This window comes from Pan troglodytes, chromosome 2 (genome assembly GCF_028858775.2).
Source record: "Pan troglodytes isolate AG18354 chromosome 2, NHGRI_mPanTro3-v2.0_pri, whole genome shotgun sequence".
Lineage (NCBI taxonomy): Eukaryota > Metazoa > Chordata > Mammalia > Primates > Hominidae > Pan > Pan troglodytes.
In genome coordinates this window covers 160,339,758-160,366,226 of record NC_086015.1, presented here as the reverse complement: position 1 = coordinate 160,366,226, position 26,469 = coordinate 160,339,758, and the positions used below count along the sequence as shown (strand labels likewise).

Here is a 26,469-nt window from a genome sequence, read left to right as displayed (position 1 = left end):
ATTAGCCAGACATGGTGGTGTGTGCCTGTAGTCCCAGCTACTGGGGAGGCTGAGGCAGGAGAATTGCTTGGACCCGGGAGGCGGAGGTTGCAGTGAGCTGAGATTGTGCCACTGCACTCCAGCCTGGGCGACAGAGCAAGACTCCATCTCAAAAAAAAAAAAAAAAAAAAAGCAGGGGGTGCTTGGCCAGGTGCAGTGTCTCACAACTTGTAATCCCAGCACTTTGGGACATGGAAGCAGCAGGATCATTTGAGCCCAGGAGTTCAAGACCAGCCTGGGCAATGTAGTGAAATTCTGTCTGTACAAAAAATAAATTTTTAAAAATTAGCTGGGCTTGGTGGCATGTGCCTGTAGTCCCAGCTTTTGGGGAGGCTGAGGTAGGAGAGTCACTTGAGCCTAGGAGGTCAAAGCTGTAGTGAGCTTTGATCATGTCACTGCACTCTAGCCTGGGCAACAGAGTGAGGTCCTGTCTCAGTAAATAAATAAATAAAATAAAAACAAAAAAATATGAGCTTCACTCTTCCTAACTTTGAATCCTTTATAATTGTGACTAGGTCTTACCCTTTCCACTTTTGTTTTCTTTTTCTTTCCTTTTCTTTTTTTTTTTTTAAAGGGGGGATGGTCTTACTTTGTTGCCCAGACTGGGCTCAAACTTCTGGGCTCAAGCGATCCTCCCACCCTGTCCTCCTAAAGTGCTGGGATTACAGGTGTGAGCCACTGCGCCCAGTGGTCTTTCCCAATCTGCATTTTAATGTTGATGTTTTGTAAGTAGGTACATTTGGAAAAGCAACCTTCCTCAAAGTAACAGAAACAAGGTTAACACAGACAAGCCCTGTGGCTTACTCCTATAGTCCCAACACTTTGGGAGGCCTAGGTGGACGGGTCTCTTGAGCCCAGAAGTTCCAGAGCAACTAGGGCTGCATAGTGAGACCCCTGTCTCTACAAAACAATACAAAAATTAGTGGTGGTGCACATCTGTAGTGCCAGCTACTTGGGAGGCTGAGGTGGGAGGATCACCTGAGCCCAGAGAGGTCGAGGCAACAGTGAGCTGTGATCATGTCACTGCATTCCAGCCTGAGTAACAGAGTGAAACCCTGTCTCAAAAAAAGGTGTGTGTGTGTTGGGGGTGGGGGTGGGGCAGCGGGGGGAGGAAAAGAGAAAGAAAAGAATTTCCAAAATATGATTTTTCTGGAATTTGACCCTGAAAGAATAGGACAGAGTTATCATTTTTTAAAATTATTTTTTCCTTCCATCCACAGATATAGACTCATTTTTTTTAAAACCTCCATCCTTACAAAACCTTGGGGAGTAGAGCCACTAGCCCCAATGCCTTCCATCCTCTGGATTATCCATGATTTTTTTTTTTTTTTTGTCATCTCCAATTAGGGTATGTCATAGATTTTTAAAAAATGAAACTAAAGTTTAAAATAACATGACAGTTTGAAGAGTTAATGCTAAGTAAATACCTATATAAAATATTGACCCACCCCCTCCACCTTTGTTGAAGCTGGGAGGGAGGAACAGTAAAAACAATCATGTGTTGTCAATAAAATGAAAGGTTCTGTCAGAAATGAGTGGGAAATGGGCACAAAATTATGGAACTGCCCTGGATGGCTCTGCTCTCCTGGAAATGACTGCCAGATACAGGAAGCAGAGAGTAGAGGTCCACTGGGAACAGATCTCAGAAGTAGAGAGGAGCACTGCTAGAGAGCAAGGGACCCTCCTCCCACCCTCATCCCCCAGACTTCTCCCTCCTATGCTTGTGAACCTTTACTGGATTAACCATGAATGTAGTGGGTAAAAATATAAAGTATATCAAGACATCACCAAGCCAGCTTATTGCAGAGGCATGGTGGAAGACTCTAAAGAGGAGAAAATCTTCTATTAACATATGTCTTAAAAATAAGTTAAATTGGTCGGCAAAGCCTGAGTTCTGTCCTCTCACCCTCCTCCCTGGACAGCATGAGCTTCACCACTCACTCCGCCTTCTACACCAACTACCGGTCCCTGGGCTCTGTCCAGGCACTCAGCTACGACTCCTGGCTGGTGAGCAGCATGGCCAGCGTCTGCGCAGGCGCCGGGAGCTCTGGCTGCCGAATCTCCATGTCCCGCTCCACCAGCTTCTGGGGCAGCATGAGGTCCGGGGGCCTGACTGCGGGGATGGCCAGGGTTCTGGCAGGAATGGGAGGCATCCAGACCGAGGAGACCATGCAAAACCTGACAACCACCTGGTCTCCTACCTGGACAGAGTGAGGAGCCTGGAGACCGAGAACCAGAGGCTAGAGAGCAAAATCCGGGAGCACCTGGAGAAGCAGGGACCCCAGGTCAGAGACTGGAGCCATTATTTCAAGACCATTGAGGACCTGAGGGCTCAGATCTTCACAAATATTGTGGACAATGCGTTCTGCAGATTGACAATGCCCATCTTGCTGCTGATGACTTTAGAGTCAAGTATGAGACAGAGCTGGCCACGCACCAGTCTCTGAAGAACAACATCCATGGGAACAAAATCCATGACACTAATGTCACTCGGCTGCAGCTGGAGACAGATTGAGGCTCTCAAGGAGGAGCTGCTCTTCATGAAGAAGAACCACGAAGAGGAAGTAAAAGGCCTACAAGCCCAGACTGCCAGCTCTGGGTTGACCGTGGAGGTAGATGTCCCCAAATCTCAGGACCTCACCAAGATAATGGCAGACATCCGGGCCCAATATGATGAGCTGGCATGAAGAACCAATAGGAGCTGGACAAGTACTGGTCTTCACAGATTGAGGAGAGCAACACAGGGGTCACCACGCAGTCCGTCGAGGTTGGAGCTGCTATGACGCTCACGGAGCTGAGACATACAGTCCAGTCCTTGGAGATCAACCTGGACTCCATGAGAAATCTGAAGGCCAGCTTGGAGAACAGCCTGAGGGAGGTGGAGGCCTGCCACGCCCTGCAGATGGAGCAGCTCAACGGGATCCTGCTGCACCTGGAGTCAGAGCTGGCACAGGCCCGGGCAGAGGGACAGTGCCAGGCCCAGGAGTACGAGGCCCTGCTGAACATCAGGGTCAAGCTAGAGGCTGAGATCGCCACCTACCGCCGCCTGCTGGAAGATGGCAAGGACTTCAATCTTGGTGATGCCCTGGACAGCAGCAACTCCATGCAAACCATCCAAAAGACCACTATCTGCTGGATAGTGGATGGCAAAGTGGTATCTGAGACCAACGACACCAAAGTTCTGAGACATTAAGCCATCAGAAGCAGGGTACCCTTTGGGGAGCAGGAGGCCAATAAAAAGTTCAGAAGTCAAAAATAAAGTTAAATTATATTACTCTCAAGTCATTACAAATATAGGTGATGATTTCATTGAAGTCCAGTGTTTTAATGAAGTACATAATCAATGAGGGTTTTTACTTTTTATTTGGAAATAAGACATGGAAGTTGCAAAGATAGACTACTCCTATATATTCCTCCAACTTTCCCCAATGATAATATCTCACACAACCATAGATTATCAAAACCAGAAAACTGACCAGGCACAGTGGTGTGCCACTTATAGTCCCAGCTACTCAGGTGGCTGAGGTGGGAAGATCCCTTGAGTTCAGGAGTTCAAGGCCAGCCTGGGCAACACAGTGAGACCCTGGCTCTATAAACAAAAATGGAAGAAAACCAGAAAACTGGTGTCATCAATTGTGTTTAAGGAAACCGAGGCTCCTTTAAAAGTTTGTTATAAAATTATAGATATCTCATAAATATTGAGGTGGAAAGATTCCCTGGAAGCAGCCTAGTCAGAAAGTGAAGACAGTGACATCCAGATAGGTTAATACTTCTGCCAGCACCATAATTACACTCTCTTGGCTGTACATTCCAATCACTGGAAGACAGGCAAAACTGAACCACTGGCTGGGCCCACCTTAAATCAGTGACATCAACCTCTGCAGGCAAGGCTCAAGTATCAGTACGTTTTAAAACAACTTTGCCCACTGAAGGTTCACTTAATCAACTGATAAGGCCGGGTGCGGTGGCTCATGCCTGTAATTCCAGCGCTTTGGATGCCTGTAATCCCAGCATTTTGGGAGGCCGAGGCGGGCGGATCACCTGAGGTCAGGAGTTCAAGACCAGCCTAGCCAACATGGCAAAACCCCGTCTCTACAAAAATACAAAAATTAGCTGGACGTGGTGGTGTGTGCCTGTAATCCCAGCTACTGGGGAGGCTGAGGTGGGAGAATCGCTTGAACCCCGGAGGCGGAGGCTGCAGTGAGCCGAGATCGCGCCACTGCACTTCAGCTTGGGCGACAGAGTGAGACTCTATCTAAAAAAAAAGAAAAAAAAAATCAACTGATAACAGGCGATTAACAGGAGAAAAGGGATACATAACACCGGGGTAAAAGCAGGAGGATGATTACCCAGTAGCTTAATGGAGTACAGAAGATTTTATATCCTTTTTTCATAGGGGAAAGGGTAGATGAGAAATGTAGACATTTATTTTGAGGAGCAGCAAATGATTATTAGGAACAATGAATGGACAGAAATTAGTAAATAATTTTCTTTTGCGTAATCTTGTGAAAAAGTCCCTCCAGGCATGGCTGCATTTCTGAGTCTTTCTGAAATACGATACGAGATTTCAGTGAGGGGAGGAATGCGATTGATTCTTCTACAAAGAGGCTTCTCTAGTCAGGGAAGGAAATTTCAGAGAGTACCTCCCTGCACTTGGGAAAAGTGGGAGCAACAAGTCAAGGTTGGGGGACCTGCATTATGAGGCAGCTTCTAAAGCCTCTGTCTTTGGGGTATCGCTTTCTGAGAGTCAAGAGTAAAACGTGATGCATTCCTTTCCTTCCAACCTAGATTCTAGTAGTTTAGATCAGTATCATTGTTTTTACTTCAAGGTTCAGGAAACGCTGGAAATTGCTAGCTAATATCACAGGAAAAAAACAAAAAACACGAGGTTGACTTCACCCTACCCGCGGTAGGTAACCATGTATGAATAGAGACTCCCAGGCATAATCAAATTACCTCTGTCAAGTCCTCGCCCTAAGACTATTTTTGGAAACTAGGGATTTTCCAGATTACTGAAAGCCGTGGCGGTGTCAAAGGCCGGGCAGGAGTTTCGCAAGCAGAGCTATGAAAGCAGCCACCCTCGCGGTCATTCCTATGCCTCCGCCCTACTTCCCCATACTGGCAAAAACACGCTCCCCGGGGAGCTTTCATTTGGGAACCGATAGGGTCCACAGCCCTGTGTTCTTCAAATACTGTAAAGCAGCCCTCTCCAGATTCCTTGAGGGTCACTTTATATTACACATTCGTCCACACACGACAACAAAGTCACCACTTCCACCCGCCAAAGCGCGCTCAGGTCGGCCGCCACTTCCCTTGGTACACGCGGAACGCAAGCCGCGCCGAGGCTAAAGGAAGAGGCCGGAATGCAGGGCGAAGGGGCGCAGAGATGCTAGCCAATGCTGCCACCTGTATTTTGGGTATAAGGGATCTTGTAAAGCTCCGTTATTCGTGTGGCTAAGTATCACAAACAAGGTGGTTTCGACCGGCCTTGGCTAGAGAAGGCCTCCTTAGCCTCTGAGGATCCCAAGGTCTGTCGCAGCACCCAACACTCCCCTCGCAGGCCCAGATGCCGAGGGCGGAGGCGCGGCCTGGAGGGACTAGTTGGCGCGCGGCTGCCCGGCGTGGTGACGTCAGGGCGGAAGCGCACGCGGCGTGAAGCGGCACAGAACCCGGCGGTCACGGGAATATCCGTCGCGCCGAGAACGCTGGTTAGTCTTGTTTCGGGTTCCGGCTGCGTTAGGCTTGCGTGCGGCTCGCTAAGACTATGGCGTCCGGGCCTCATTCGACAGCTACTGCTGCCGCCGCCGCCTCATCGGCCGCCCCAAGCGCAGGCGGCTCCAGCTCCGGGACGGCGACCACGACGACGACCACGACGGGAGGGATCCTGATCGGCGATCGCCTGTACTCGGAAGTTTCACTTACCATCGACCACTCTCTGATTCCGGAGGAGAGGCTCTCGCCCACCCCATCCATGCAGGATGGGCTCGACCTGCCCAGTGAGACGGACTTACGCATCCTGGGCTGCGAGCTCATCCAGGCCGCCGGCATTCTTCTCCGGCTGCCGCAGGTCAGTGCTCCGGCCCCGGGCCGGCCGGGCGCTCCTCTCCTCCCCTCCGTCCCCTACGCCGCATCTCAGTATCACCGTGCCCCGGGAGGGTGGGGACGGTTCCTTCAGGCTTTCCCTTTCGGGGCCCAGCCGCGGCCGGGGCGTGCCGGGGCGGGGGGCTGCGGAGGCGGAGGGAGGACTTGGCAGCGGGCTGTTCGCAGCGGCGGCGGCGGCGGGAGGGGAAAGGGAAGCGATCGGCGGCACAAAATGGCGGCGGCGCCTGGAGCGGGCCCGCCTGACCCCTGCGCTTCCGTTCTCCTCTCTTGTCTGCAGGTGGCGATGGCAACGGGGCAGGTGTTGTTTCATCGTTTTTTCTACTCCAAATCTTTCGTCAAACACAGTTTCGAGGTAAGCACAGCGGAGGCGGGTAAAAGGGATTTCTTCATCCGGAAATGGGCAGAGTAGGGGTAGTGTCAGCAGCCAGCTTTTCCAGAAAGGGAGTGGTTTAGTTTAGGCCTTTGTACCTACTTCTCACTCGCCAGGAAGTGGAAACCTTTAGAATGTGGTTCAAAATCGATCACGAGCCTAAGTGCCCTCTTAACGAAAAGTACAGTTTTCAACCAAATGCAGAACTCCTGTAAGATTGAGTTTGACTCTGGAACAAAAATTAAGATGAGTGAAACAACAAAAAGTATAGTACTAGCATAGCTGGTAGACTTACGGCATAGAGATGTCTTCTCTAATTTTACTAAAGGTTGTCCCAATTGTGTTCTAAATTTTATTCTTCAAAGTGAGTTTAATCTAACAATGGCTTTTGTGGCTCATGGGTTCTTTCAGATTGTTGCTATGGCTTGTATTAATCTTGCATCAAAAATCGAAGAAGCACCTAGAAGAATAAGAGATGTGATTAATGTATTCCACCACCTCCGCCAGTTAAGAGGAAAAAGGTAAGATTGGCATTATTGAACGTAGTATCTCTTGCTACTGCTGTACCGTGCACCAGTCATCAAATCAAAACATCTTTCCTCTCAAGTGAATACGGATGCAAAAGAAAACGGACTTTAATTTAGGTGTTAAAGTTCATATAGGAACACTGATATTTAAAATAATTTGAAAAAAGAAACATAATTAACCGGTTATCTAAAGTTTGTAGAGGCAGTTGCATTTATGGACAATCCTAACAGTGCTGTGAAGCCAGGCCTGTGGCTTAAGATTAAACAAGAAAGGGAGTACATTTGGCTCAAGTGTGAGTGTATTCTGTAAGTTATTTTTCCTCTCCCCTGTCTGGAAGACTGAAGGCTGGAAGTTTAAACACTGTAGTTTAAGTTAATATTGTGGCAAAGTTCTGTGTAGATTATGTTTTTCTACTCGAAGTCCCAGTTAATTCTTTATCAATTGAGGTTGGCTTTTGTTAGAGTACTTCTCAACATTGAACTACGATAAATCGAATAATACCGGATCTGAAAGGACTGCAGGATGATAAAGTTTGAAGTTTGAAGTCAAAGGGATTAAACAGGTATTTTGTTTTGGTTAGATACAGTCTCAGTGAGTGGGTTAGAAAATTAACAAGTAAGATTGATTGGGTTGCATTTAGATAGGGCCATTTATTTGATGTTGTAAGAAAATACAGAGACTGAAATAGTATCTCCTAGGTGTTGTGGTAACATAATTTTATGTGGACCTATGTGTTCCTGTGAGGCAGTACCAAAAAGTTTGTTGCAGGACTTCCTGCATCTACAGGTGACTTCCAGTACATGCTGCAGAATGATATATTTGGTGTAGAATAGTTTTTGCATTCACTCTTTAAGGAATTGTAGTGATGTTAGACAAATTGTACTGAGTTTGAAAGGAAGTTATTAAAAGGATTATAAGTTGTTCTGGGGGTTGGGTATGTTGGTTAGTGCTGTTAGTATTCTATATGAGTAGTCCTTATTGGCTGAATCTGTAAGTTGGCAGTAATGGAGCTATTCAGACAAGCAAATATTAAAGCAACTTTAAGATGACTAGTCTATTCTGTGAGTCTACAGACAGTTCTTTTTTAAAAAAAGAGTATCCTAGTCAAAAAGTCTGAAACAGTTTTCCTACATACTTTTTCTCCCCCATCTTTTCTCATTCACCTTAACTGTGTCCAGGGATAGAGTACTTTTTAAATTCTAAAATATCTTTTAGTTTGTTGATGAGTCCCTGGGAATTGGGAAGATTTCAAATTGGTCTTTGGTATGGTCTGAGGTTAAATCTGTATTTAGATACCTGGCTGATTCTTCAGGATGTTTAAAGTAATGACACTAATACAAGGCTCTATCTTTAGTCAAAGGTTTCTCTTTGCTTAAAGGAAATGGTTTTCTAGTATTCTTTGAACCATTGAGCCAACTATTATGTAATCACATGATTATCTTTTGTGGAATTTTCCTGTGAGACTAAAGAGTTTACTTCGTTGATGTTAGAATAGGTCTTAACTGTAAAAACCATGGAATTTAAAATAATATAATCTCACCTGATTGTTGTGTCTGATGTAACTTTGTTTTTTGGGTCATTATTACAGAGAAACTGATTTTGTTTCCATCTTAGAAATCTGATTATAGCAAAATTTAAAAGGAGTTGTTAATTGCATGGAAGCCTTTTTTTAAAGCAGGATGTAAAAGTGTTTCTATGCATATTACAAGTTTACTCAAGCACGTAACTTGTATATGTTATTAACTTCAACTCTTTTTTCCCTTGCAACCGACTATACAGCGACCAGCTACATTTACCAAAGCCTGGGTGATGTGGAGTGGTACATAGAGATGAAGCTGTCGTCATGGCAACAGTGAGTGAAGTATCGAAAATCCCCAAGGAGAAGCCAGTGCTCTGAGAATAGGTCACTGGAATCGGGGACTAACAGGTTGGCCACTGGTGAACCATTTAGAAAAACTCCTGTTTCTTGTTATAAGCTTTTGTCTTTGCTGTCCAAGTTATTAGAACTATAGCTTTGTATTTATTTTTGCATAGGTTAATGTCATTAGAAAGTACTATCAGTATTATACATTAGTTAGGTAAAGCATATCACTTGTCTTAATGATGCTATTTGTTTTAATCTAGTTTATTCATAACTTTAAATTGTAGTGTGACTTTGACAATTACAGTGGAGATACATTATTCATGTTGCTTGTAGGTCATTGGTCTCTTCAGCCTGGCTACACATTGAGAATTAGCAGAGGAGCTTTTTAAAAAGTACCAGTGCTTAGTCCCCAACCTGGATTGTTTGGCCTATTCCTCCTTCAGTTTTTTGTGGTTCGATAATTATCTTTTAAGTTCATAATAAACAGCTAAATTTAGAGGGGGGATTGCTTTTTCATTGTTCTAGTTTGCAAATATTTACTTTTGAGATGCAGCGTATTAAAATTTTCAAAGACTGGTTTAACCATTCTCATTAGTAAATACAATGTATTTTCAGTGTATCCATAGATAATAAAAGTTGGATAGGTAAGAATTGGAAGGGTGTTAAGTGATGTCATTTAGTCTACCACCTTTCTACAGTATAATTCTGTGGCTCTACAAGGTGGCCTTCAGTTTGTTTAAATACCTATAAAGGATGTTTCTACTTTTAAGTAGGCATTACAAATTTTTGTATATTGCTTGGCAGTATGCCTCTTTGTAAACTACCAATCTGTTATAGTCTCTTGAAGACTTGGTTCCAATATTTCTCAGTCTTTGTAACACATAAATGAAACTAACCATGTTTGGACTTTGTAATTTTTGTTGTTGTTGAGTTATATATCAATTACATAATCATGCTAAAGGAAAATAGCTCCTCTAACAAACCATAATAATAAACTTCTGACCAAAGACCAGGATTTTCTAAAGCTGAAAATAATTCTCGTATAAATCAGAAAAATTGGACAATAGAAACTTAAAGCAGAGATTGAGTTAGTTTGTGTGTTGATAATGAAAATTATTTTTGAGTTTTCTCTGAATAGATGAAGACTTCTTTTTTAAAGAGATTTTCAAATGCCACCTCCTCAAACTTTATTGGCAAAGAAAGTTTACCTGATTGGGGAGGAAGAAATTCTAGCAGGCCTTAATTTAATGTGCTTGTTGCAACAGAAAGTACTAATGTATACTTTGAGACTTTGTTTACTGCTGATTGATGGAGATATATTTTTTAAATTTATGATACAAAGTAATCTCTACCAGGTAGTTGTAAATTACGTGTGCACTCTTGATTTGTGAGGTAGAACCAATTCTGAACAAAATAAAGGTATCTGGTTTTAGGTTATATACCCACAGAGTTAACTTTGAAAATTGCAGGTAATAAATAGCAGGATTAAGCAAGAAGTTAAGTATATATTGAATTATAGTAAATAATGGGTTTGGTTTTCTTAAATCTATTTTGATGTCATTGGGATTTTGACACAAAAACAAAGAAAATGGCATCATTAAGTCTGATTTGGGACTAAATAGTAGCTATAATTCAAACATATTTAGCTTCTTTAGTGTAATTGCAAGAACAAATGAATTAGATCACCATTTGAAGGCAGTTCTTAAAGCAGGTTATCTTAAGAGGTATAGATAATTTTTATTAACAAATGGAGAAAAATGAGACAACTATGTTTTCATAAAATTACATTTTACTAGGGATTTTGATGATACCGTCTTCTGTCTGGATTGCAAGGGGTTAAGAGTTAAAATGGTGTGTGCAGCTGTAACACTGGAGCTATTTTATCTCTTAATGACAGTTAAGGAGAGCCATTAGATAACACAGCCGTAAGTTAAAAAGAGTCTGAGGTTGGTTTAACTTTTTTCCAAATTTCCTGTGATGATAAAACCTGATCATAGACCTTAAGATCTTTGGAATATGTTTATATGTATGTATGTATGTATGTATGTATGTATATATATGGAGAGAGAGATAGGTTGTTTTCATGAGAATTAAGTTTGACTTATTTTCCAAAGAGCAATTTGTAGCCTACTGTCCTGATAAAATGGATTCATCATTACACGTTAATATTAGAAAGCAGCTCAATGAGGCCAGCTGGTGGCCTCATTCCTCATAGGTGTGAGGAATGAAACCGAGGGAAGGCCATTTTAAGTAACAGCTGTCTTTTATCTTGTCAGCGCTGCCAGTTTTTGTTTAGTAAGCATTCCAGTTTCTGTAATAATTTTAAATGGAAGAAAGTAAGGAAAATGTATGATAACTGACTTTTTACTCTGATGTTACCATAGGGGTAATGAAGTTCATCGCAGATTGTTTTCTAACCTTCGGTGCATGTATTGAAATAGATTGTTGTTTTAAAAATATGAGATTACATTTTTCTGGATCTGGTGTGCATTGGGGTAGAGAGGATGACTGTCTTAAAAATAGATCGTGTACTCTGCCTAGAGCAAAGACTCTTAAGTCTTTTGGCTGAAAATGAACTGAGTATGGACAAAAATATTGAAGTATTCTACTTGTAAACTTACCGTATAATCAGTGTCTTGATAAAATAGTAGTTTTTGTTGGTTGAATCTAAGAATGTGTTGGACTTGGGTAAATTTCAGACATGACCAACAACAAAAAACAAAAGCCCAATTCCTTAACCTTTCCTGACTGAAACTTCTCAGGAAGAAACCAGTTTTGAATTGTATGACATAAATAAGATTGTCTTTTATTATAAGTTTTTAAACTATGTAATAAAACATTTGGGGATAACATCAGTTGAATGTGCTACTTTTAAAGCATTAAACCACTGACATAAGCCTTCTGTATTATAGAAACTTCTGAGTTACCAAAATTTAGTCTGGTACAGAGCCCTTGAATATGTTCTGGTTCCCTCATTATGGCCCTTCATTCTCTTCTGTGTTAATAGTAAAGCATGTTGCCTAATAACTACAACCCTGACCAAATTTGGGCCTGGATCTCATGGGTCATGTGGAGTTTTAAATACGATTTTTAATTTACTTGGGTAATTGAGCTGAATCTTTAGTTTTCAGATTACTTTTTAAAACAGATAGGCTCTTAGAACAAATTATTAAAAACATAATACCCCATTGGAGGGGAATCTGGATTAACTACCCACTGTTCCCCCCCTCCAACTTTTGAAAAATTTTGGCCATATAGAATGCATGAAAAATCAGTATGATCTTATGAGGACTTTATAGTACTGTAAATCTTAGGAGCACTTTAGTTGTTTTGTTTGTTTGTTTGTTTTGCCAGTCAAATAGCAGTGGGAGATTGTATACCAACTTTAGTGACACTGATATTAGTAAGTTCTGATAACCCACTACCATCGGACCAGCCTGGAGCACATTACTTTGGCCAGTGGAAAGTCTCTTGGAGAGACTTTGAGGTTTGTGATGACAAATCATGCTATCGTTAAAGTTAAATACATATATATACACACCTAGAATATAAGCAGAATGGTAAAGTTGGCAGGGATGAATTCAAGAACATTAGAGTGAATTTTTTTCATTACAGAATTGTTAGTTCCTTTAGGAACTTAGTCTCGTAGATGTATATATTTAATTAGCATAACTTGGACAGCACAAGATTAATGCTTTAACTTGTTTGCAGGAGTTTAAAAAGCTGGTTTCTGTTGCCAATAGTTGGTTGGAAGGGAAAATGGAGATGCCACAAATAAAATTTTTTGGATGTGCAAAACAGTTTTGATTTTATTTCTTACAAACTATAGGACTCCAAGCCCCCTGATCCTTGATCAGAACTACATTAACACCAAAAATCAAGTTATCAAAGCAGAGAGGAGGGTGCTAAAGGAGTTGGGATTTTGTGTTCATGTCAAGCATCCTCATAAGGTGAGTTGTAGAGTACAGAAATTGGGTTCGTAAGTATTAGGACTTTTCTAAAAATTTTATTTTATATGAATTTATGTTTCTATCTGAGTGTTAACCTTGGTTTTAAAAAGCATTCTTTTAAAGGTTCAGGCTTCATCGAACAACATTCTTTTGGATGTTGAGATTTATCAGTAAAATGACAGTCAAAAATGTAGGTTCAAATCTTAAATCTTAATTGTGTGCTCATAGAGAAGTTATTTTTGTTTCTGTGGTTAAAGTCCCAGTTTTTCCACCTAGAAAACAGAGATGTAAAGTTCCTCATTCCAAGGAATAAATGGGTAGCTACAAAAGTATCTGGCACACTTATCATCATAGTAGAATGTTCTAAGTGTGTTGGCTGCTCCCTGTTACCATTATTGGAAATTTGTTTCTCCCAACATCTCTTAGCTTTCATTATCAATATAAGCCATAGAGTGAGTTACCCGGGTCAGGACTACCTGGGTTAGAAATGTACCTTGGGAAATTAGGTGAAGTAATCTAGCACGGTGCCCATCACATAGTAAAGTGCCAATGAAAAATATTCTTTTAATTGCCTTTTTTCCTGTACAATTTTGAAATATGCTTCTAAACATAATTTATATAAAATCTAGTCATGTAACAGTTCACATTAGAATCTTATGTACATTTAAATTGGTCTGTATTATCAATGCACAATTAGAACTTGAGTCTAACATTTTCAATTACTTTTTTCATTGAACTCTACTCCGAAAGAACTACCAGTATACTAAATTGAGTTTTTTTCCCTTGTCCTTCAGATCATTGTTATGTATTTACAAGTCTTAGAATGTGAACGTAATCAAACCCTGGTTCAAACTGCCTGGTAAGTCACTTTTTTAGATTTCTTTCCTAGCCAGGAAAACAGAAGCAGAAATAAAGTAAGTTTCGTTTTCCCTTTCCAAAATAATGAGATAAGTTTGTTTGGGGCTTTTCGTTGTTTTTTTGTTTTGTTTTTTTAACCAAAAGGTAAATAATGCTTATTTCTGCTTCCTGTTTTCTTGGCTTGACTAATTACTTTTAATGGAGAACTCAATTTAACTTTGTTCTTTTTTCTACTCTTTAATTAAAGGGTAGTCCATGATGGTAAGTCATAGAACTCTGCCCTCTGCACTTCAGCCCATGACCTCAGGATGGCCTGATTGGCTACCCTGCTCTCCAGCCAATCCAGTGCAAGCTCTCATCCGAGATTCACTGAAGTGGTCCATATCCATCTGGCAGCATCTTCTAGTTCTGTCGGGGTGTCAAAAGGATTTGTATATTTGCTTCTAGAAGTAACTATTTGACATGCCTATGTATTTAATGTATACTTGTAACTATCAAAATGAATAGTTCATTTTTGATAGATTTGTTGTGCAGCCATTATGAATTAAATGGTTTCTTATTAGGAGTTTGACTAAATTTTTATTTTTAGTGTGTATAGCATGAATACTACCAAAGGAGACGACAAACTTGCAGCTTAAAATGGGCACCAGTTCCCACACTGGCTTAATTTATATAACTGCTTGGCTGTATTGCGGGTAATAATATTAGAAGCAAGAAGCACTTCATTTTTAAAAGAGATGTTACTATAATATTGCTTAAATGCTTTAGCACTTGGACTTCTTGAGATGCAGATGTGTGATTTGGAGTGCTGGCTTATTTAAAGGTCAAGCCAAGGAGTTTGTGGTTCAGCCACAACTACTGTTTCCTAAGACTATTGATGTGAAGGACTTAGTGAAGTAATTTTTATATTCTGGGCTTCCCAGCAAGATGTCCTTTTTATGACTGCCATGCTTCTTTTGGATTCAGTAAATATTTGTAATGTTAGAAAAGTCTCATTATTTTTATAAAATGCATGACATTTTAAGTATGTGTTGCATAAAATGGATTATAGCAGTTCTCATGGTTTAGGATTTTTAAGAAATAGTCCATTTAATTTCAGCTTAACCTTTTAAATGATCTGTAAAATTTCTTTGATAGTTTAGGAATGTTGTGGGGAGGGTTCATTAATAAAAGTTCAGCAATTTTTTAACTGAAATAGTTTATCTCTTTTACCTAGTCACAAAAAAGGTATGTAAACAAGGCCATTATATGTGTTTATTGCTCTTTATTTCCCTATCTAGATTTTCTAAGTATCTTAGCTTTCTTAATATAAGTTTAACTTGGTACTTACTGAAAATGCCTTTTTACCCCTGTTAACGGTATTTTGAGCTTTTGGAAAGAACTTGGTTGACACTGCTTTTATTGTGGATAAAGGAGAGATGGTCAGTAATTAATGGCTTGAAGTATTATTGGAGTGGTTTATCATTTCTGAAACTAATCGTGTCAGAATTGACTTTGAAAAGCATTGCTTTTTACAGAAATATATTAACTTTTTAGGAGTAATTTCTAGTTTGGATTGTAATACGAAATAATTTAAAAGGGCTTCGCTCATATATAGGAAAATCGCATATGGTCCTAGTATTAAATTCTTATTGCTTACTGATTTTTTTGAGTTAAGAGTTGTTATATGCTAGAATATGAGGATGTGAATATAAATAAGAGAAGAAAAAAGAATAAAGTAGATTGAGTCTCCAATTTTATGTAAGCTTCAGAAGAACTGGTTTGTTTACATGCAAGCTTATAGTTGAAATATTTTTCAGGAATTACATGAATGACAGTCTTCGAACCAATGTGTTTGTTCGATTTCAACCAGAGACTATAGCATGTGCTTGCATCTACCTTGCAGCTAGAGCACTTCAGGTAGGTGTATATTTCCCATTTTGTTCTGTAGGATAAATCACACAAATTTTCGGTGGTTCCAATACAGATTTAGCAAAAATTTAATTTAAAACATTCTGTTCTTATGGTTTAGATTCCGTTGCCAACTCGTCCCCATTGGTTTCTTCTTTTTGGTACTACAGAAGAGGAAATCCAGGAAATCTGCATAGAAACACTTAGGCTTTATACCAGAAAAAAGGTATTCTCTATTTACTCGTTTGTGCCAACATGCTAAGAGTCCAAGCTACTCTAAGGAAGAAATACTAACTTTTTTTTTCCTCCAACAGCCAAACTATGAATTACTGGAAAAAGAAGTAGAAAAAAGAAAAGTAGCCTTACAAGAAGCCAAATTAAAAGCAAAGGGATTGAATCCGGATGGAACTCCAGCCCTTTCAACCCTGGGTGGATTTTCTCCAGCTTCCAAGCCATGTAAGATGTATTTAGAATTAAAATGACTTGGGGGCACTGAAAGTGTGTCTTTATTAGAGAGCTTTTACATTTGAAAGTTGCATAGAGAAAAATGATGTTAGGAAACTGCTACTATGTTCTCTCATGGCAGTCAACTAACATGGAAGCGGAAGCATGGTACTTTGAGTTACATTTAGAAACAACTTTTGGCCCTCTGTTAAATCCAGTAGTTAACATGTTGTTATTATATCTTTTAAAAGCATCACCAAGAGAAGTAAAAGCTGAAGAGAAATCACCAATCTCCATTAATGTGAAGACAGTCAAAAAAGAACCTGAGGATAGACAACAGGCTTCCAAAAGCCCTTACAATGGGTGAGTATACTTGGGCTGGAAAACTGGCTTGAGGAATCTTTTCTGTGTTTACTTTTTAACACACTAAGTTTGTAACTAATATGTCATGATTTTTTGAAGTGTAAGAAAAGACAGCAAGAGAAGTAGAAATAGCAGAAGTGCAAGTCGATCGAGGTCAAGAACACGATCACGTTCTAGATCACATACTCCAAGAAGACAGTAAGTAAATGTTTTCTTAGGGAAGCAGTCTTATTTGGAGTTTTTAAAGGTTATTGCTTTTTCTTTAAAAATTGAACATAGATTATTTTCAAAGTTAGGTTAGAATTAGTCTTTTAGTATGAGGCAAATTATGAGAAATGAGTTTGGAGATGTTCTGGACATACAGTATCTTAATGGCATTCTGTTATATTTTCTCCCATGTTTTTTGGAGAAGTGTAGGAGCTACCCACAAAGTGCTTGAGGGCCATAGTATTGTTCATAATGTGAAAACTTCTTTTTTTTTTTTTTTTAATTTCAGTTAGAAAATGTGTTTCATTAACCCCTTATTAATAACCAATAATCAAATTAACCAGTCAATGAATCTTCCTTAGTTAGGCCTGTAATTAGATTGTTAGCTCCTCGTGGCTCTTCAATGTCTTTTGAACATGTGGGAGATACTTAATAAAAAGCATAGCTCTAGGACACTATAAAAATTGCTAATTACTCCCCTTGGAATAAAGACATAAGAACATTTGCTTACGATTTAATATCTTATATATAGGCTTGGGCATACAGCAGTGAGGGGTGGGGAGATTTTGAAAAGTTCTGGTTTCTCATTTATGTAGCTGGTAGTTTTGTTTTGAACCTGTTATGAGCAACCACCGGAATAATCTGTTCCCCATAGAAACTGAACCTAAACTTCAAATTTTTATTATCTAAGCTATAATAATAGGCGGAGTCGATCTGGAACATACAGCTCGAGATCAAGAAGCAGGTCCCGCAGTCACAGTGAAAGCCCTCGAAGACATCATAATCATGGTTCTCCTCACCTTAAGGCCAAGCATACCAGAGATGATTTAAAAAGTTCAAACAGACATGGTCATAAAAGGAAAAAATCTCGTTCTCGATCTCAGAGCAAGTCTCGGGATCACTCAGATGCAGCCAAGAAACACAGGCATGAAAGGGGACATCATAGGGACAGGCGTGAACGATCTCGCTCCTTTGAGAGGTCCCATAAAAGCAAGCACCATGGTGGCAGTCGCTCAGGACATGGCAGGCACAGGCGCTGACTTTCTCTTCCTTTGAGCCTGCATCAGTTCTTGGTTTTGCCTATCTACAGTGTGATGTATGGACTCAATCAAAACATTAAACGCAAACTGATTAGGATTTGATTTCTTGAAACCCTCTAGGTCTCTAGAACACTGAGGACAGTTTCTTTTGAAAAGAACTATGTTAATTTTTTTGCACATTAAAATGCCCTAGCAGTATCTAATTAAAAACCATGGTCAGGTTCAATTGTACTTTATTATAGTTGTGTATTGTTTATTGCTATAAGAACTGGAGCGTGAATTCTGTAAAAATGTATCTTATTTTTATACAGATAAAATTGCAGACACTGTTCTATTTAAGTGGTTATTTGTTTAAATGATGGTGAATACTTTCTTAACACTGGTTTGTCTGCATGTGTAAAGATTTTTACAAGGAAATAAAATACAAATCTTGTTTTTTCTAAACTGCTTCAAATACCTTATTTAAATAAATTATTAAAAAGGAAAATTTTAATAGCAAAATGGCTGTACTGGTTTTCTGACAAACTTATTCTTTCCTCCATTAGATGGTAGTTTGAGATTATTAAAATGCAATTCTTAACTGCATTGTGAGCTATTGTAAGTCTTCACTGTATATATGGAAAAAGTAAATGGGAGTCGCCCAACAATGTGACATTAAATGTTATATTTTAGCACTAAACCAAAAAACCTGATTTGCTTTTGAATGGTGTCATAAGGTAATTTTGAGTCAGATTTAAGTACTATTTCTGAAATGAGGTACCCTATTGAATGAACCAAAACTTAGTAACTATTGAGCTTTCACAGTTCTGTATAATTTAGGCATTTAATGTTACGATTTTTACGTAGGCTAGGAGAAAATGTGAGGCCCCTGAACTTGAGTGGTTGATAGAATACAAGCTGATCACAAAGAAGTGAAGTTTTGATGAAAAAGCCGGAATTTCTATCCAGATGAATGTTTTCAAGTTACTCACATTTACTATTTTTTTCAACATTTTGGAAATCAGTTTACAGAGTCAAAATGTTGCATCGCTTTATAATTACACTAAGGTCTCCATTACATTTATTTTACCTACTTTAATTGTCCACTAGACTTGGCTCCAAGTGATTTGTTGCTGTTTCAAGAAATAAAATACACCCACAAAGAGGAAGATGTATTACTCCTAAGGATATTTTTAAAAATAAAGTTACAGCTTCTGAAGAGGAGATTCCAAAGACTTAAAATGTGTTCACCAATGGCAGGTGGTGGAGGCTGGAAAAAATAGCTTCACAAGGCAACTCCTTTGAAGGAGATTAAGATTCATTAGGATATAAAAGTGTTGGGTGTGCTACTTAAATCAGTTATAGTTCTAACTATAAAGACTAACCAGAAACTAACAAGACCCAGCATAAGTTAGCCACTTCATGCTTGAAAGAGGGTAGATAGTTCATTAAGACTTCTTTCTGCCTGATTTGTAATACACATTGCTGAATTATAAATTGATATTTCTGAAAAGCTAACTGCTTCTAAATGCTGAACAGTTTGCTTCCCGTACAAGATAGACATTGAAGAAAGGCAAAGGCAAATGTCAGCAAAGGCCCTGTTAGCAAATTAATGTTGATTTTTTTTTTTAACTTTTTTTTTTTTTTTTAGAGACGAGGTCTTGCTACGTTGCCCAGGTCGGTCACGAACTCCTGGCCTCAAGTGATCCTCCCACCTCAGCCTCCCAAGTATTAAATTCTTAATAGTGTTGAAATTACTTATGTCCCTAATCTTTGCTTGGAAATAGGAGTGCTGTGGGTGAGGGTTGTTTGTGAAGATGGGGAGTTGTGGAGGATACACCTGCATGTGGAATGAGGTTTGTATGTTAAAGGTGTTTTTAGAGGTGGCTTTGTGGGCTAGGCAAAGATCTTTTTCAGGGTCTTGATTTTTATCTTATTGTCTGTTACTGAATCCGTTTTCTAAGTTGTCAGGATGTTAACCTCATGCCACTCTATGGCTATTTAAAAACTTTCTCTAGAAGTAATACTCATTTTCAAACTTATTTTGAGAAACAAAGTTGTGCAATACCAATAATACCTGTTTATTAACTCCAAAATAGCAAAACTTAATCTGTACCCCACCAGTTCACCACTCTACCTCCCACCCTTGCTATTGGGAAGAAAATCCCATACAAGTAAAGTTTGTTCCCAAGTGTTTCAGTCCACAAGGTTGAGGATTTTTAAAACATAACCATATAGCTTTATTGTAAGAGTTAAAAGTAATGCCATACTACCCCTGTCAGTATCCAGAGAGCCCTCATCTCTAATTTGTTTTAACTGATTTGTTCAAAGTCCAAATATGTTGCATCGGCTTTAACCACAGGCCTCTCCATATTTCTTACTTGAAGAAATTGGGTCATGTCCTGAAGAATTTTTTGTCTCCTGGGTTTGTTCATTGTAACTGTGCTGTCACTGACCACATTTTTCTGTCCACTGTGTGGTAAAGTGGTAGATCTTGAGGCTTGATCAGATTTAGGTTTAATTTTTTTACTTGTCTGGAATTAGAAGCCTGGACACCCAGACTGTTATTTTAGAACTGAAAACTAGGTTGCTGCCTCATCCACCAGGTATTTTACTGGGTTCTCTGTTCTTATCCATTGGTGCTTGTACCTCACTGGCTTTTGTATCTGTTTTTCCCTCTGTTCTCTGTCTCATGTTTTGGTTGGCCCATTACAGCAATGAAAATGTTATTTGTCCTAATGATCCTGATACTTTTTTTCTTTAAGTGACCCACAAATTAAATCCCGTTTTGGTTTTTTTTTTTTTTTTTTTTTTTTTGAGATGAAGTCTCGCTCTGTCTCCCAGGCTGGAGTGCAGTGGCACGATCGCGGGTTACTGCAAGCTCCCGCTCCCAGGTTCATGCCATTCTCCTGCCTCAGCCTCCTGAGTAGCTGGGAATACAGGCGCCTGCCACCACGCCTGGCTAATTTTTTTGTGTTTTTAGTAGAGACGGGGTTTCACCTGTGTTAGCCAGGATGGTCTCCATCTCCTTACCTTGTGATCCACCTGCCTTGCCTCCCAAAGGGCTGGGATTACAGGCATGAGCCACCGCGCCCGGCAAAATCCTGATTTTTAGTACAAGTCCTTTCATGTTATAGAACATTACATTTGTCCTTTGCAGCTGGTATCTTTAGTTTAAAGACCAGTGAAATTCTTAACCACGTTCCCATTTTAAAACAAAGCGAACATAAAAATGACATTCTTAGAACTGAAGTTCTAGGTTTTGCTTTAATAGCTTTTAAGTGTTGCCACTTATAACCCCATTATTAACACCACAGTCTGCATCAAAAGCTTACTTAAAACATTTAGTTTTCATGAGAGTTTTCAAAAATAATTTCATAACAATCATTTGTTCTAAGAGCCATTTCTTAACTCATCATGAACTGTAATAGATTATGAAGATAAGTTTCAAAATTTACATACCAGATTTTTTAAAATGAAGTTAAAAGCATGGACATATTGAGGGTCTTATGCATGGGCATACTGAAGGGTTTGGAGAGACAGAATGTGCATGAGGTTTGATAAGGGGAGCATCACTTCCCTATGTGGAAATAGGAACGGAGCAGCGTTCATTGTGTGGGCCTTGAGCCCCTCATCCCTTTCACTCTAAGGCTGGAAGCCACAGTCTGATGTTTTAACCATTTGAACACTTAACATTTGTTCAAAGCCTGGCTTTGTAATCATTTGAACATTCCATTACATGGAAGGAACATGGACTTCCATGTCAGCTCTGCATTTTAAATCATTCCTCCACAGTGACTTGACAAGTTATTTTACCTTTTGTCTACTGGCCCTTACAACATTTTGTGTAGTATATGTGTTGGGCAAATAGGATTTATTTTTACCATTGCAATCCAAACTTCATATTGGAACGCACTCAAATATTCAGAAGTTTGAATTCTACCACTCTCAAACACAGTTCAAAAGATAGCTGTTTGAGAATGCTTCTTAACTAATACTAATACAATATCTTCAATAATGTATGTACCTTATAGAAAATCTTGAACAGTACAAGATTTTCATAATTAAGTCATGCAAAACTGCTTGGGCTCTTTGATTCCAGGTGTCCTCTTCTCCCTTCTGCTTTTGCCATCTATGTTCAATATAATTCTAACCCAGTTCTAAGTATGGAGAAAATTCCTACCCTGCCTGCTTTTATAGCTCATCAAATTTCCCTGTATCAGCTATCACTTTTCTGGTAGGTGTAGTCTGATTTCTGTCTGTCATGCCTTTGCCACAATCCTTTCTTTGAACAGTAGGTAAAATGATCTATTTAAAGTGTTAATCACATTGCTCTAATATATAAAGCCTCCAGTGGTGTCCCGTATCACTCTGTAAAATGCCCCTTGCCAGCCTCTCCCATCAACCTCGCTTTTTCTGTTCTTGTATATGCACATCTCTTCCTGAGCCTTTATTGCCATCCTCATGTGGGGATGTTTCTGTCTCAGAGATAGTCTTTATTCAGGTCCCACTCTGCAGTCCTCTCCAGAGGGGCTGCTTTCACCACCCCTTCTAAGTAAGCCTCTCTAAACACCTCTATCATGTTCTATCCCTTAGCCAGCACTAATTTTTTCATAATGCTTACCACTAACTGAAATTTACTTTATCATTTAATCTCTTCCTCATTAGAATGTAAGCTCGTAAGGGAGGGGCAGCTCTGTAGTTTATTCATTATTGTATGTCCCTCACCTAATCCTATGAGTGTCTGGCCCATATTAGGGTATGTAATAAATATTACTTGAGGAATGAATGAATTTAACATACTACCAATTCTCTGAGTGACTCTTTTTAAAGCCTTCATCATCATTCACACTTTCTTGTCTTTCATATGGGCATGTCCAATCACCCTTCCATGAATATCTGTACCTGTTACAAAGAGAGGACTAGGTTCCTAAAGTTCATAGATGTAAACAACATCCTAGGGGTAGCAAACTGGTGGGCCCTGAGCCAAATCCTGGCCTGCACCTGTATTTTGTTTGAGTTGTACAATGTTTGTTATAAATGAACTGGCTGATAATATTTTTTAATTGGAAATATTTACATTAAAAACCTAGACTTCTAGCTGCTCTTAAAAAATAAAAATACGGCTGGGCACTGTGGCTTATGCCTGTAATCCTAACACTTTGGGAGGCTGAGGTGGGCGGATCACTTGAGGTCAGGAGTTCCAAACTAGCCTGGTCAACATGGCGAAACCTCATCTCTACTAAAAATACCAAAAAATTAGCCAGGCATGGTGGCGGGTGCCTATAATCCCAGCTACTCAGGAGGCTGAGGCAGGAGAATTGCTTGAACCCAGGAGGTGGAGGTTGCAGTAAGCCGAGATCGTGCCACTGCACTCCAGTCTGGGTGACAGAGCAAGACTGTCGAAAAAAAAAAAAGCCGGGCGTGGTGGCACATGCCTGTAATCCCAGCTACTCGGGAGGCTGAGTCAGGAGAATCACTTGAACCCAGGAGGCGGAGGTTGCATAGAGCCAAGATCGTGCCATTGCACTTCAACTTGGGCTACAGAGCGAGACTTATCTCAAAACAACAACAACAACAAAAAACATGAGATCCACAATACTCCAGGCCACAGTTAACTAGCATCCAGTAGCCATCCGGGTGAGGCTGCATGCTGCAGTGCATGAGGATTCCCTCCACCCCCTGTTAATTGTGTAACACTGAAGCCAGGTGCAGGTGTCAGTTGGCAGGTATCAGTGTGCTGATGCTATTTTCTTGAATTCTGCCCTTTTGCTCATTGATGTTACTTACTTGGCTCTTGACACCTGATATCTCACGGAATATTCCAAGACAATGTGAATCACCAAATCTGTGAATGTGGCATTGTTTGACTAGGCTCCTGGGTCAGTTAAATCAGATTGTTTTCTGTGCCCCAAATCAGTAGTGAACCACCATATAGCTAAACCTTTTCAAACGAATTTCTCACTTCAGTGACTTTTACACTGCTAGAGCACTTAACAGAGCACATGACACATCATATCTTTGTACAGAGGGCACGGCACATAAATCTCACTGTGAGGCTCAGTTTTCCATCCTAAATTACAAAACTTAATTTCTTGCCCAAAATGATTTTCTGCCCCAGATGTGTTATTTTCATGGACCTTTCAAACCAAATTTTAGTCATTTAACAAAAATTAATACAACATAGACCAACAATGAACAAATAAAGCCACATTTAAATTGATTAGCCGGGCTCTCAGCCCCTAGCTGACTTCTTTTACACACGCAATTGAAATCAAGAGTCTCAGATAAACTTCCAACTTATTTGAAAACAGTCAAATTGCAAATGTCAAGCGTCTACTTGCATATAATCTGATGAGGACTATAATGATAGGTTTCTACCTAGAGAAATAAGGGTAGGTGAAGTCTCAATGCTTAGATACATGGCACATACCTGCATGTAATTAATATTCAGTTGGAGGCAAAGACAATGTTTTAAAAAGCCAAATGACATCCAGAATAATCCTCAGTATATTTTAGAGCCAAGCAACAGTACAATGAGTGCCAAGTTTAAAGAAGAAAGATGGACCACTGTGGCCTAGAAGGCCCTGGAAAATTTTTAGAGGACAGGGAATGTGGGCTGCACTTTGGATGGGAGAAGGTTTTAAAGGACAAAGAGGAAGCCTGGCATAGTGGTGCACCTGTAGACCTAACTACTTGGGAGGCTGATACAGGAGGATCGCTTGAGCCCGGGAGTTCGAGACTGTAGTATGCTATGATTGTTCCACTGCATTCCAACCTGGGCAACAGCAGCAAGACCCTGTTTCAGGGTAAAAGAAAAAAAGAAAGACAAAGAGGAAGAGGCCCAAGAGATGGTGTTCAATGCTGACATCCTCTATTAGCTGTGCAATCTTACACATCTTACTTAACCACTCTAAGCTTCCATGTTCCCTTCTGTAATGAGTTAGTAATTAAGCCTAGTGTATTCAGATATGAAGGTTAAAGGAAATAATGTATATAATGCACTTAACACAGTGTTAGGTGTGTAAATGTCCAATAAACGTTATCATTATTAGCATCTTCAGACACTTGAGGATGCCAGACTACGGCGTCTTGTAGACCAGAGCGCCATTGTTTTAAAAGTGGGTGACTGTAATTCCTAGGGTTTCCTAGGGCTGCTGTCACAAATTACCATAAACTTGGTAGCTTAAAACAACAAATAATTACTCCTTCACATTTCTGGAATCTAGAAGTCTGAAATCCAGATGACAGCAGGGCCATGCTTTCTCTAAGTCCACCCTTGTTTCTTTGTAGTTTCTGGTGGTTCCTGGCAATCCTTGGTTTTCTTTGGCCTGTAGCTGCATCACTTGTCTCTGCCTCCATCTTCACATGGCCTTTTTCTCTGTATGTGTATGTCTTCTAAGGATACCAGGGCCTGCCCTAACCCAGTATGTCCTCATCTTAACAAAGTACATCTGCAAAGACCCTATTTCCAAATAAGATTACACTCTGAGGTTCTAGGTGGACATCAATTTTGGGGAGACACTAGTCAACCCTTTTCAGTGACATAAGAAAAATAATAAAGAACCTGAAGTGGACTTTTAAAGAAATTTTCATTTTGAAATAATTTCAGATTTACAAAAAAGTTGCAAAAATTGTGGGAAGAAATTTTATATATCCTTCACCCAGATTCACCAAATGTTAACATTTCACCACAATTGCTTTTTCACTCTTTGTGGTGTCTTTTCTGCTCTGCTTGAGAGTAAGTTGCAGTCATTGTTTCTTTACCTGTAAGTACTTCAGTATATATTACTTAAAAACAAGGACATTATCTTACATATCCACAATATAATTACCAAAGTCAGAGAATTTAACATATTGACCAATACTGTAATCTATCAACCAGACATTGCCAATATTGCAAATATTGATCTATTGATCAAATATTGCCAATTTTCCTACTAGTGCCCTATTTTCTGGTCCAGAATCCAACCTAGAATCATACATTGTCTTTAGTTGTAATCTTTTTAGTCTCTTTTCATTGTAATTGTTCCTCAATCTGTCTTTGCTTTCATAACCTTGACATTTTTAAAGAGTGAAAACCAAACTTGCCCAATCCACGGCCCATGGGTCACGTGCAGCCCAGGATGGCTTTGAATGTGGCCCAACACAAATTCGTAAACTATCTTAAAACATGATACTTTTTTGCAATTTTTCTTTTCTTTTCTTTTTTTTTGCTCATCAGCTATTGTTAGTGTTAGTGTATTTTATGTGTGGCCCAAGACAATCCTTCCAATGTGGCCCAGGGAAGCCAGAAGATTGGACACCCCTGTTGTAAACTGATGGTTTTGTCGCATATTTTTAAATTTGAGTTTGCCCTATTTTTTTTTTTTTTTTTTTTTGTGATTAGATTTGGGTTTTGTGTTTTTGGCAGGAGAAATACAGCAGAAGCCAGGTTGTGTCCTCAGTGTCTCATTAGGAGGCACAGTGTTAATTTGCACCAGTAACCAATGGTGTTAACTATGATCATTGGTTAAGGTGCTGTCTGCCAGTGTTCTCTATTAAAAAGTTACTATTTTACGCTTTGTAATTAACAAGTAGCTTTTGGGGGAGATACTTTAGATCATATAAATATTGTTTCTTTTGTTTTTTATTTATTTTTTTGAGACACAGTCTTGCTCCATCTCCCAGGCTGGAGTGCAGTGGCATGATCTGGGCTCACTGCAACCTCTACCTCCTGGGTTCAAGTGATTCTCCTGCCTCAGCCTCCCAAGTAGCTGGGATTACACACACCTGCCACCACACCCAGCTTTTTTTTTTTTTTTTTTTTTTTTTGTATTTTTAGGGGAGATGGGA

General features: G+C 39.8%; 1 protein-coding gene and 1 pseudogene across 5 annotated transcripts; both read left to right on the top strand.

Annotated features, from left to right (window-relative positions):
* Window positions 1-1,901: 1,901 nt before the first annotated feature.
* On the top strand, window positions 1,902-3,326 carry LOC129143551 (keratin, type I cytoskeletal 18-like; annotated as a pseudogene).
* On the top strand, window positions 3,297-19,391 carry CCNL1 (cyclin L1). 5 transcript variants are annotated; one of them, XR_010155851.1, is made up of 11 exons: window positions 3,297-6,106; window positions 6,419-6,493; window positions 6,923-7,032; window positions 12,733-12,853; window positions 13,648-13,712; window positions 13,959-15,610; window positions 15,723-15,827; window positions 15,916-16,057; window positions 16,297-16,408; window positions 16,508-16,606; window positions 19,286-19,391. XR_010155851.1 is itself a non-coding variant. In XM_009446736.5 (11 exons), exons 1-11 carry the CDS (start codon window positions 5,804-5,806, stop codon window positions 19,338-19,340), a joined length of 1,287 nt encoding a protein of 428 aa, XP_009445011.2. In that variant the 5' UTR covers window positions 3,297-5,803; the 3' UTR covers window positions 19,341-19,391. The 5 variants fall into 5 exon arrangements, 3 of the variants coding, with proteins under 3 accessions (XP_009445011.2, XP_516836.3, XP_009445010.2); XR_010155850.1 differs by lacking the exon at window positions 19,286-19,391 and adding an exon at window positions 17,307-18,099; XM_009446736.5 differs by having other exon boundaries at window positions 15,511-15,610.
* Window positions 19,392-26,469: the final 7,078 nt, after the last annotated feature.

Bases quoted from the DNA above. Each gene is read 5' to 3' on its own strand.
- CCNL1 (XM_516836.8), top strand. From the start codon at position 5,804: ATGGCGTCCGGGCCTCATTCGACAGCTACTGCTGCCGCCGCCGCCTCA. The intron at 12,854-13,647 runs GTGAGTTGTAGA...CTTGTCCTTCAG, and splicing joins ATGTCAAGCATCCTCATAAG to ATCATTGTTATGTATTTACA. The intron at 16,058-16,296 runs GTAAGATGTATT...ATCTTTTAAAAG, and splicing joins TTCTCCAGCTTCCAAGCCAT to CATCACCAAGAGAAGTAAAA.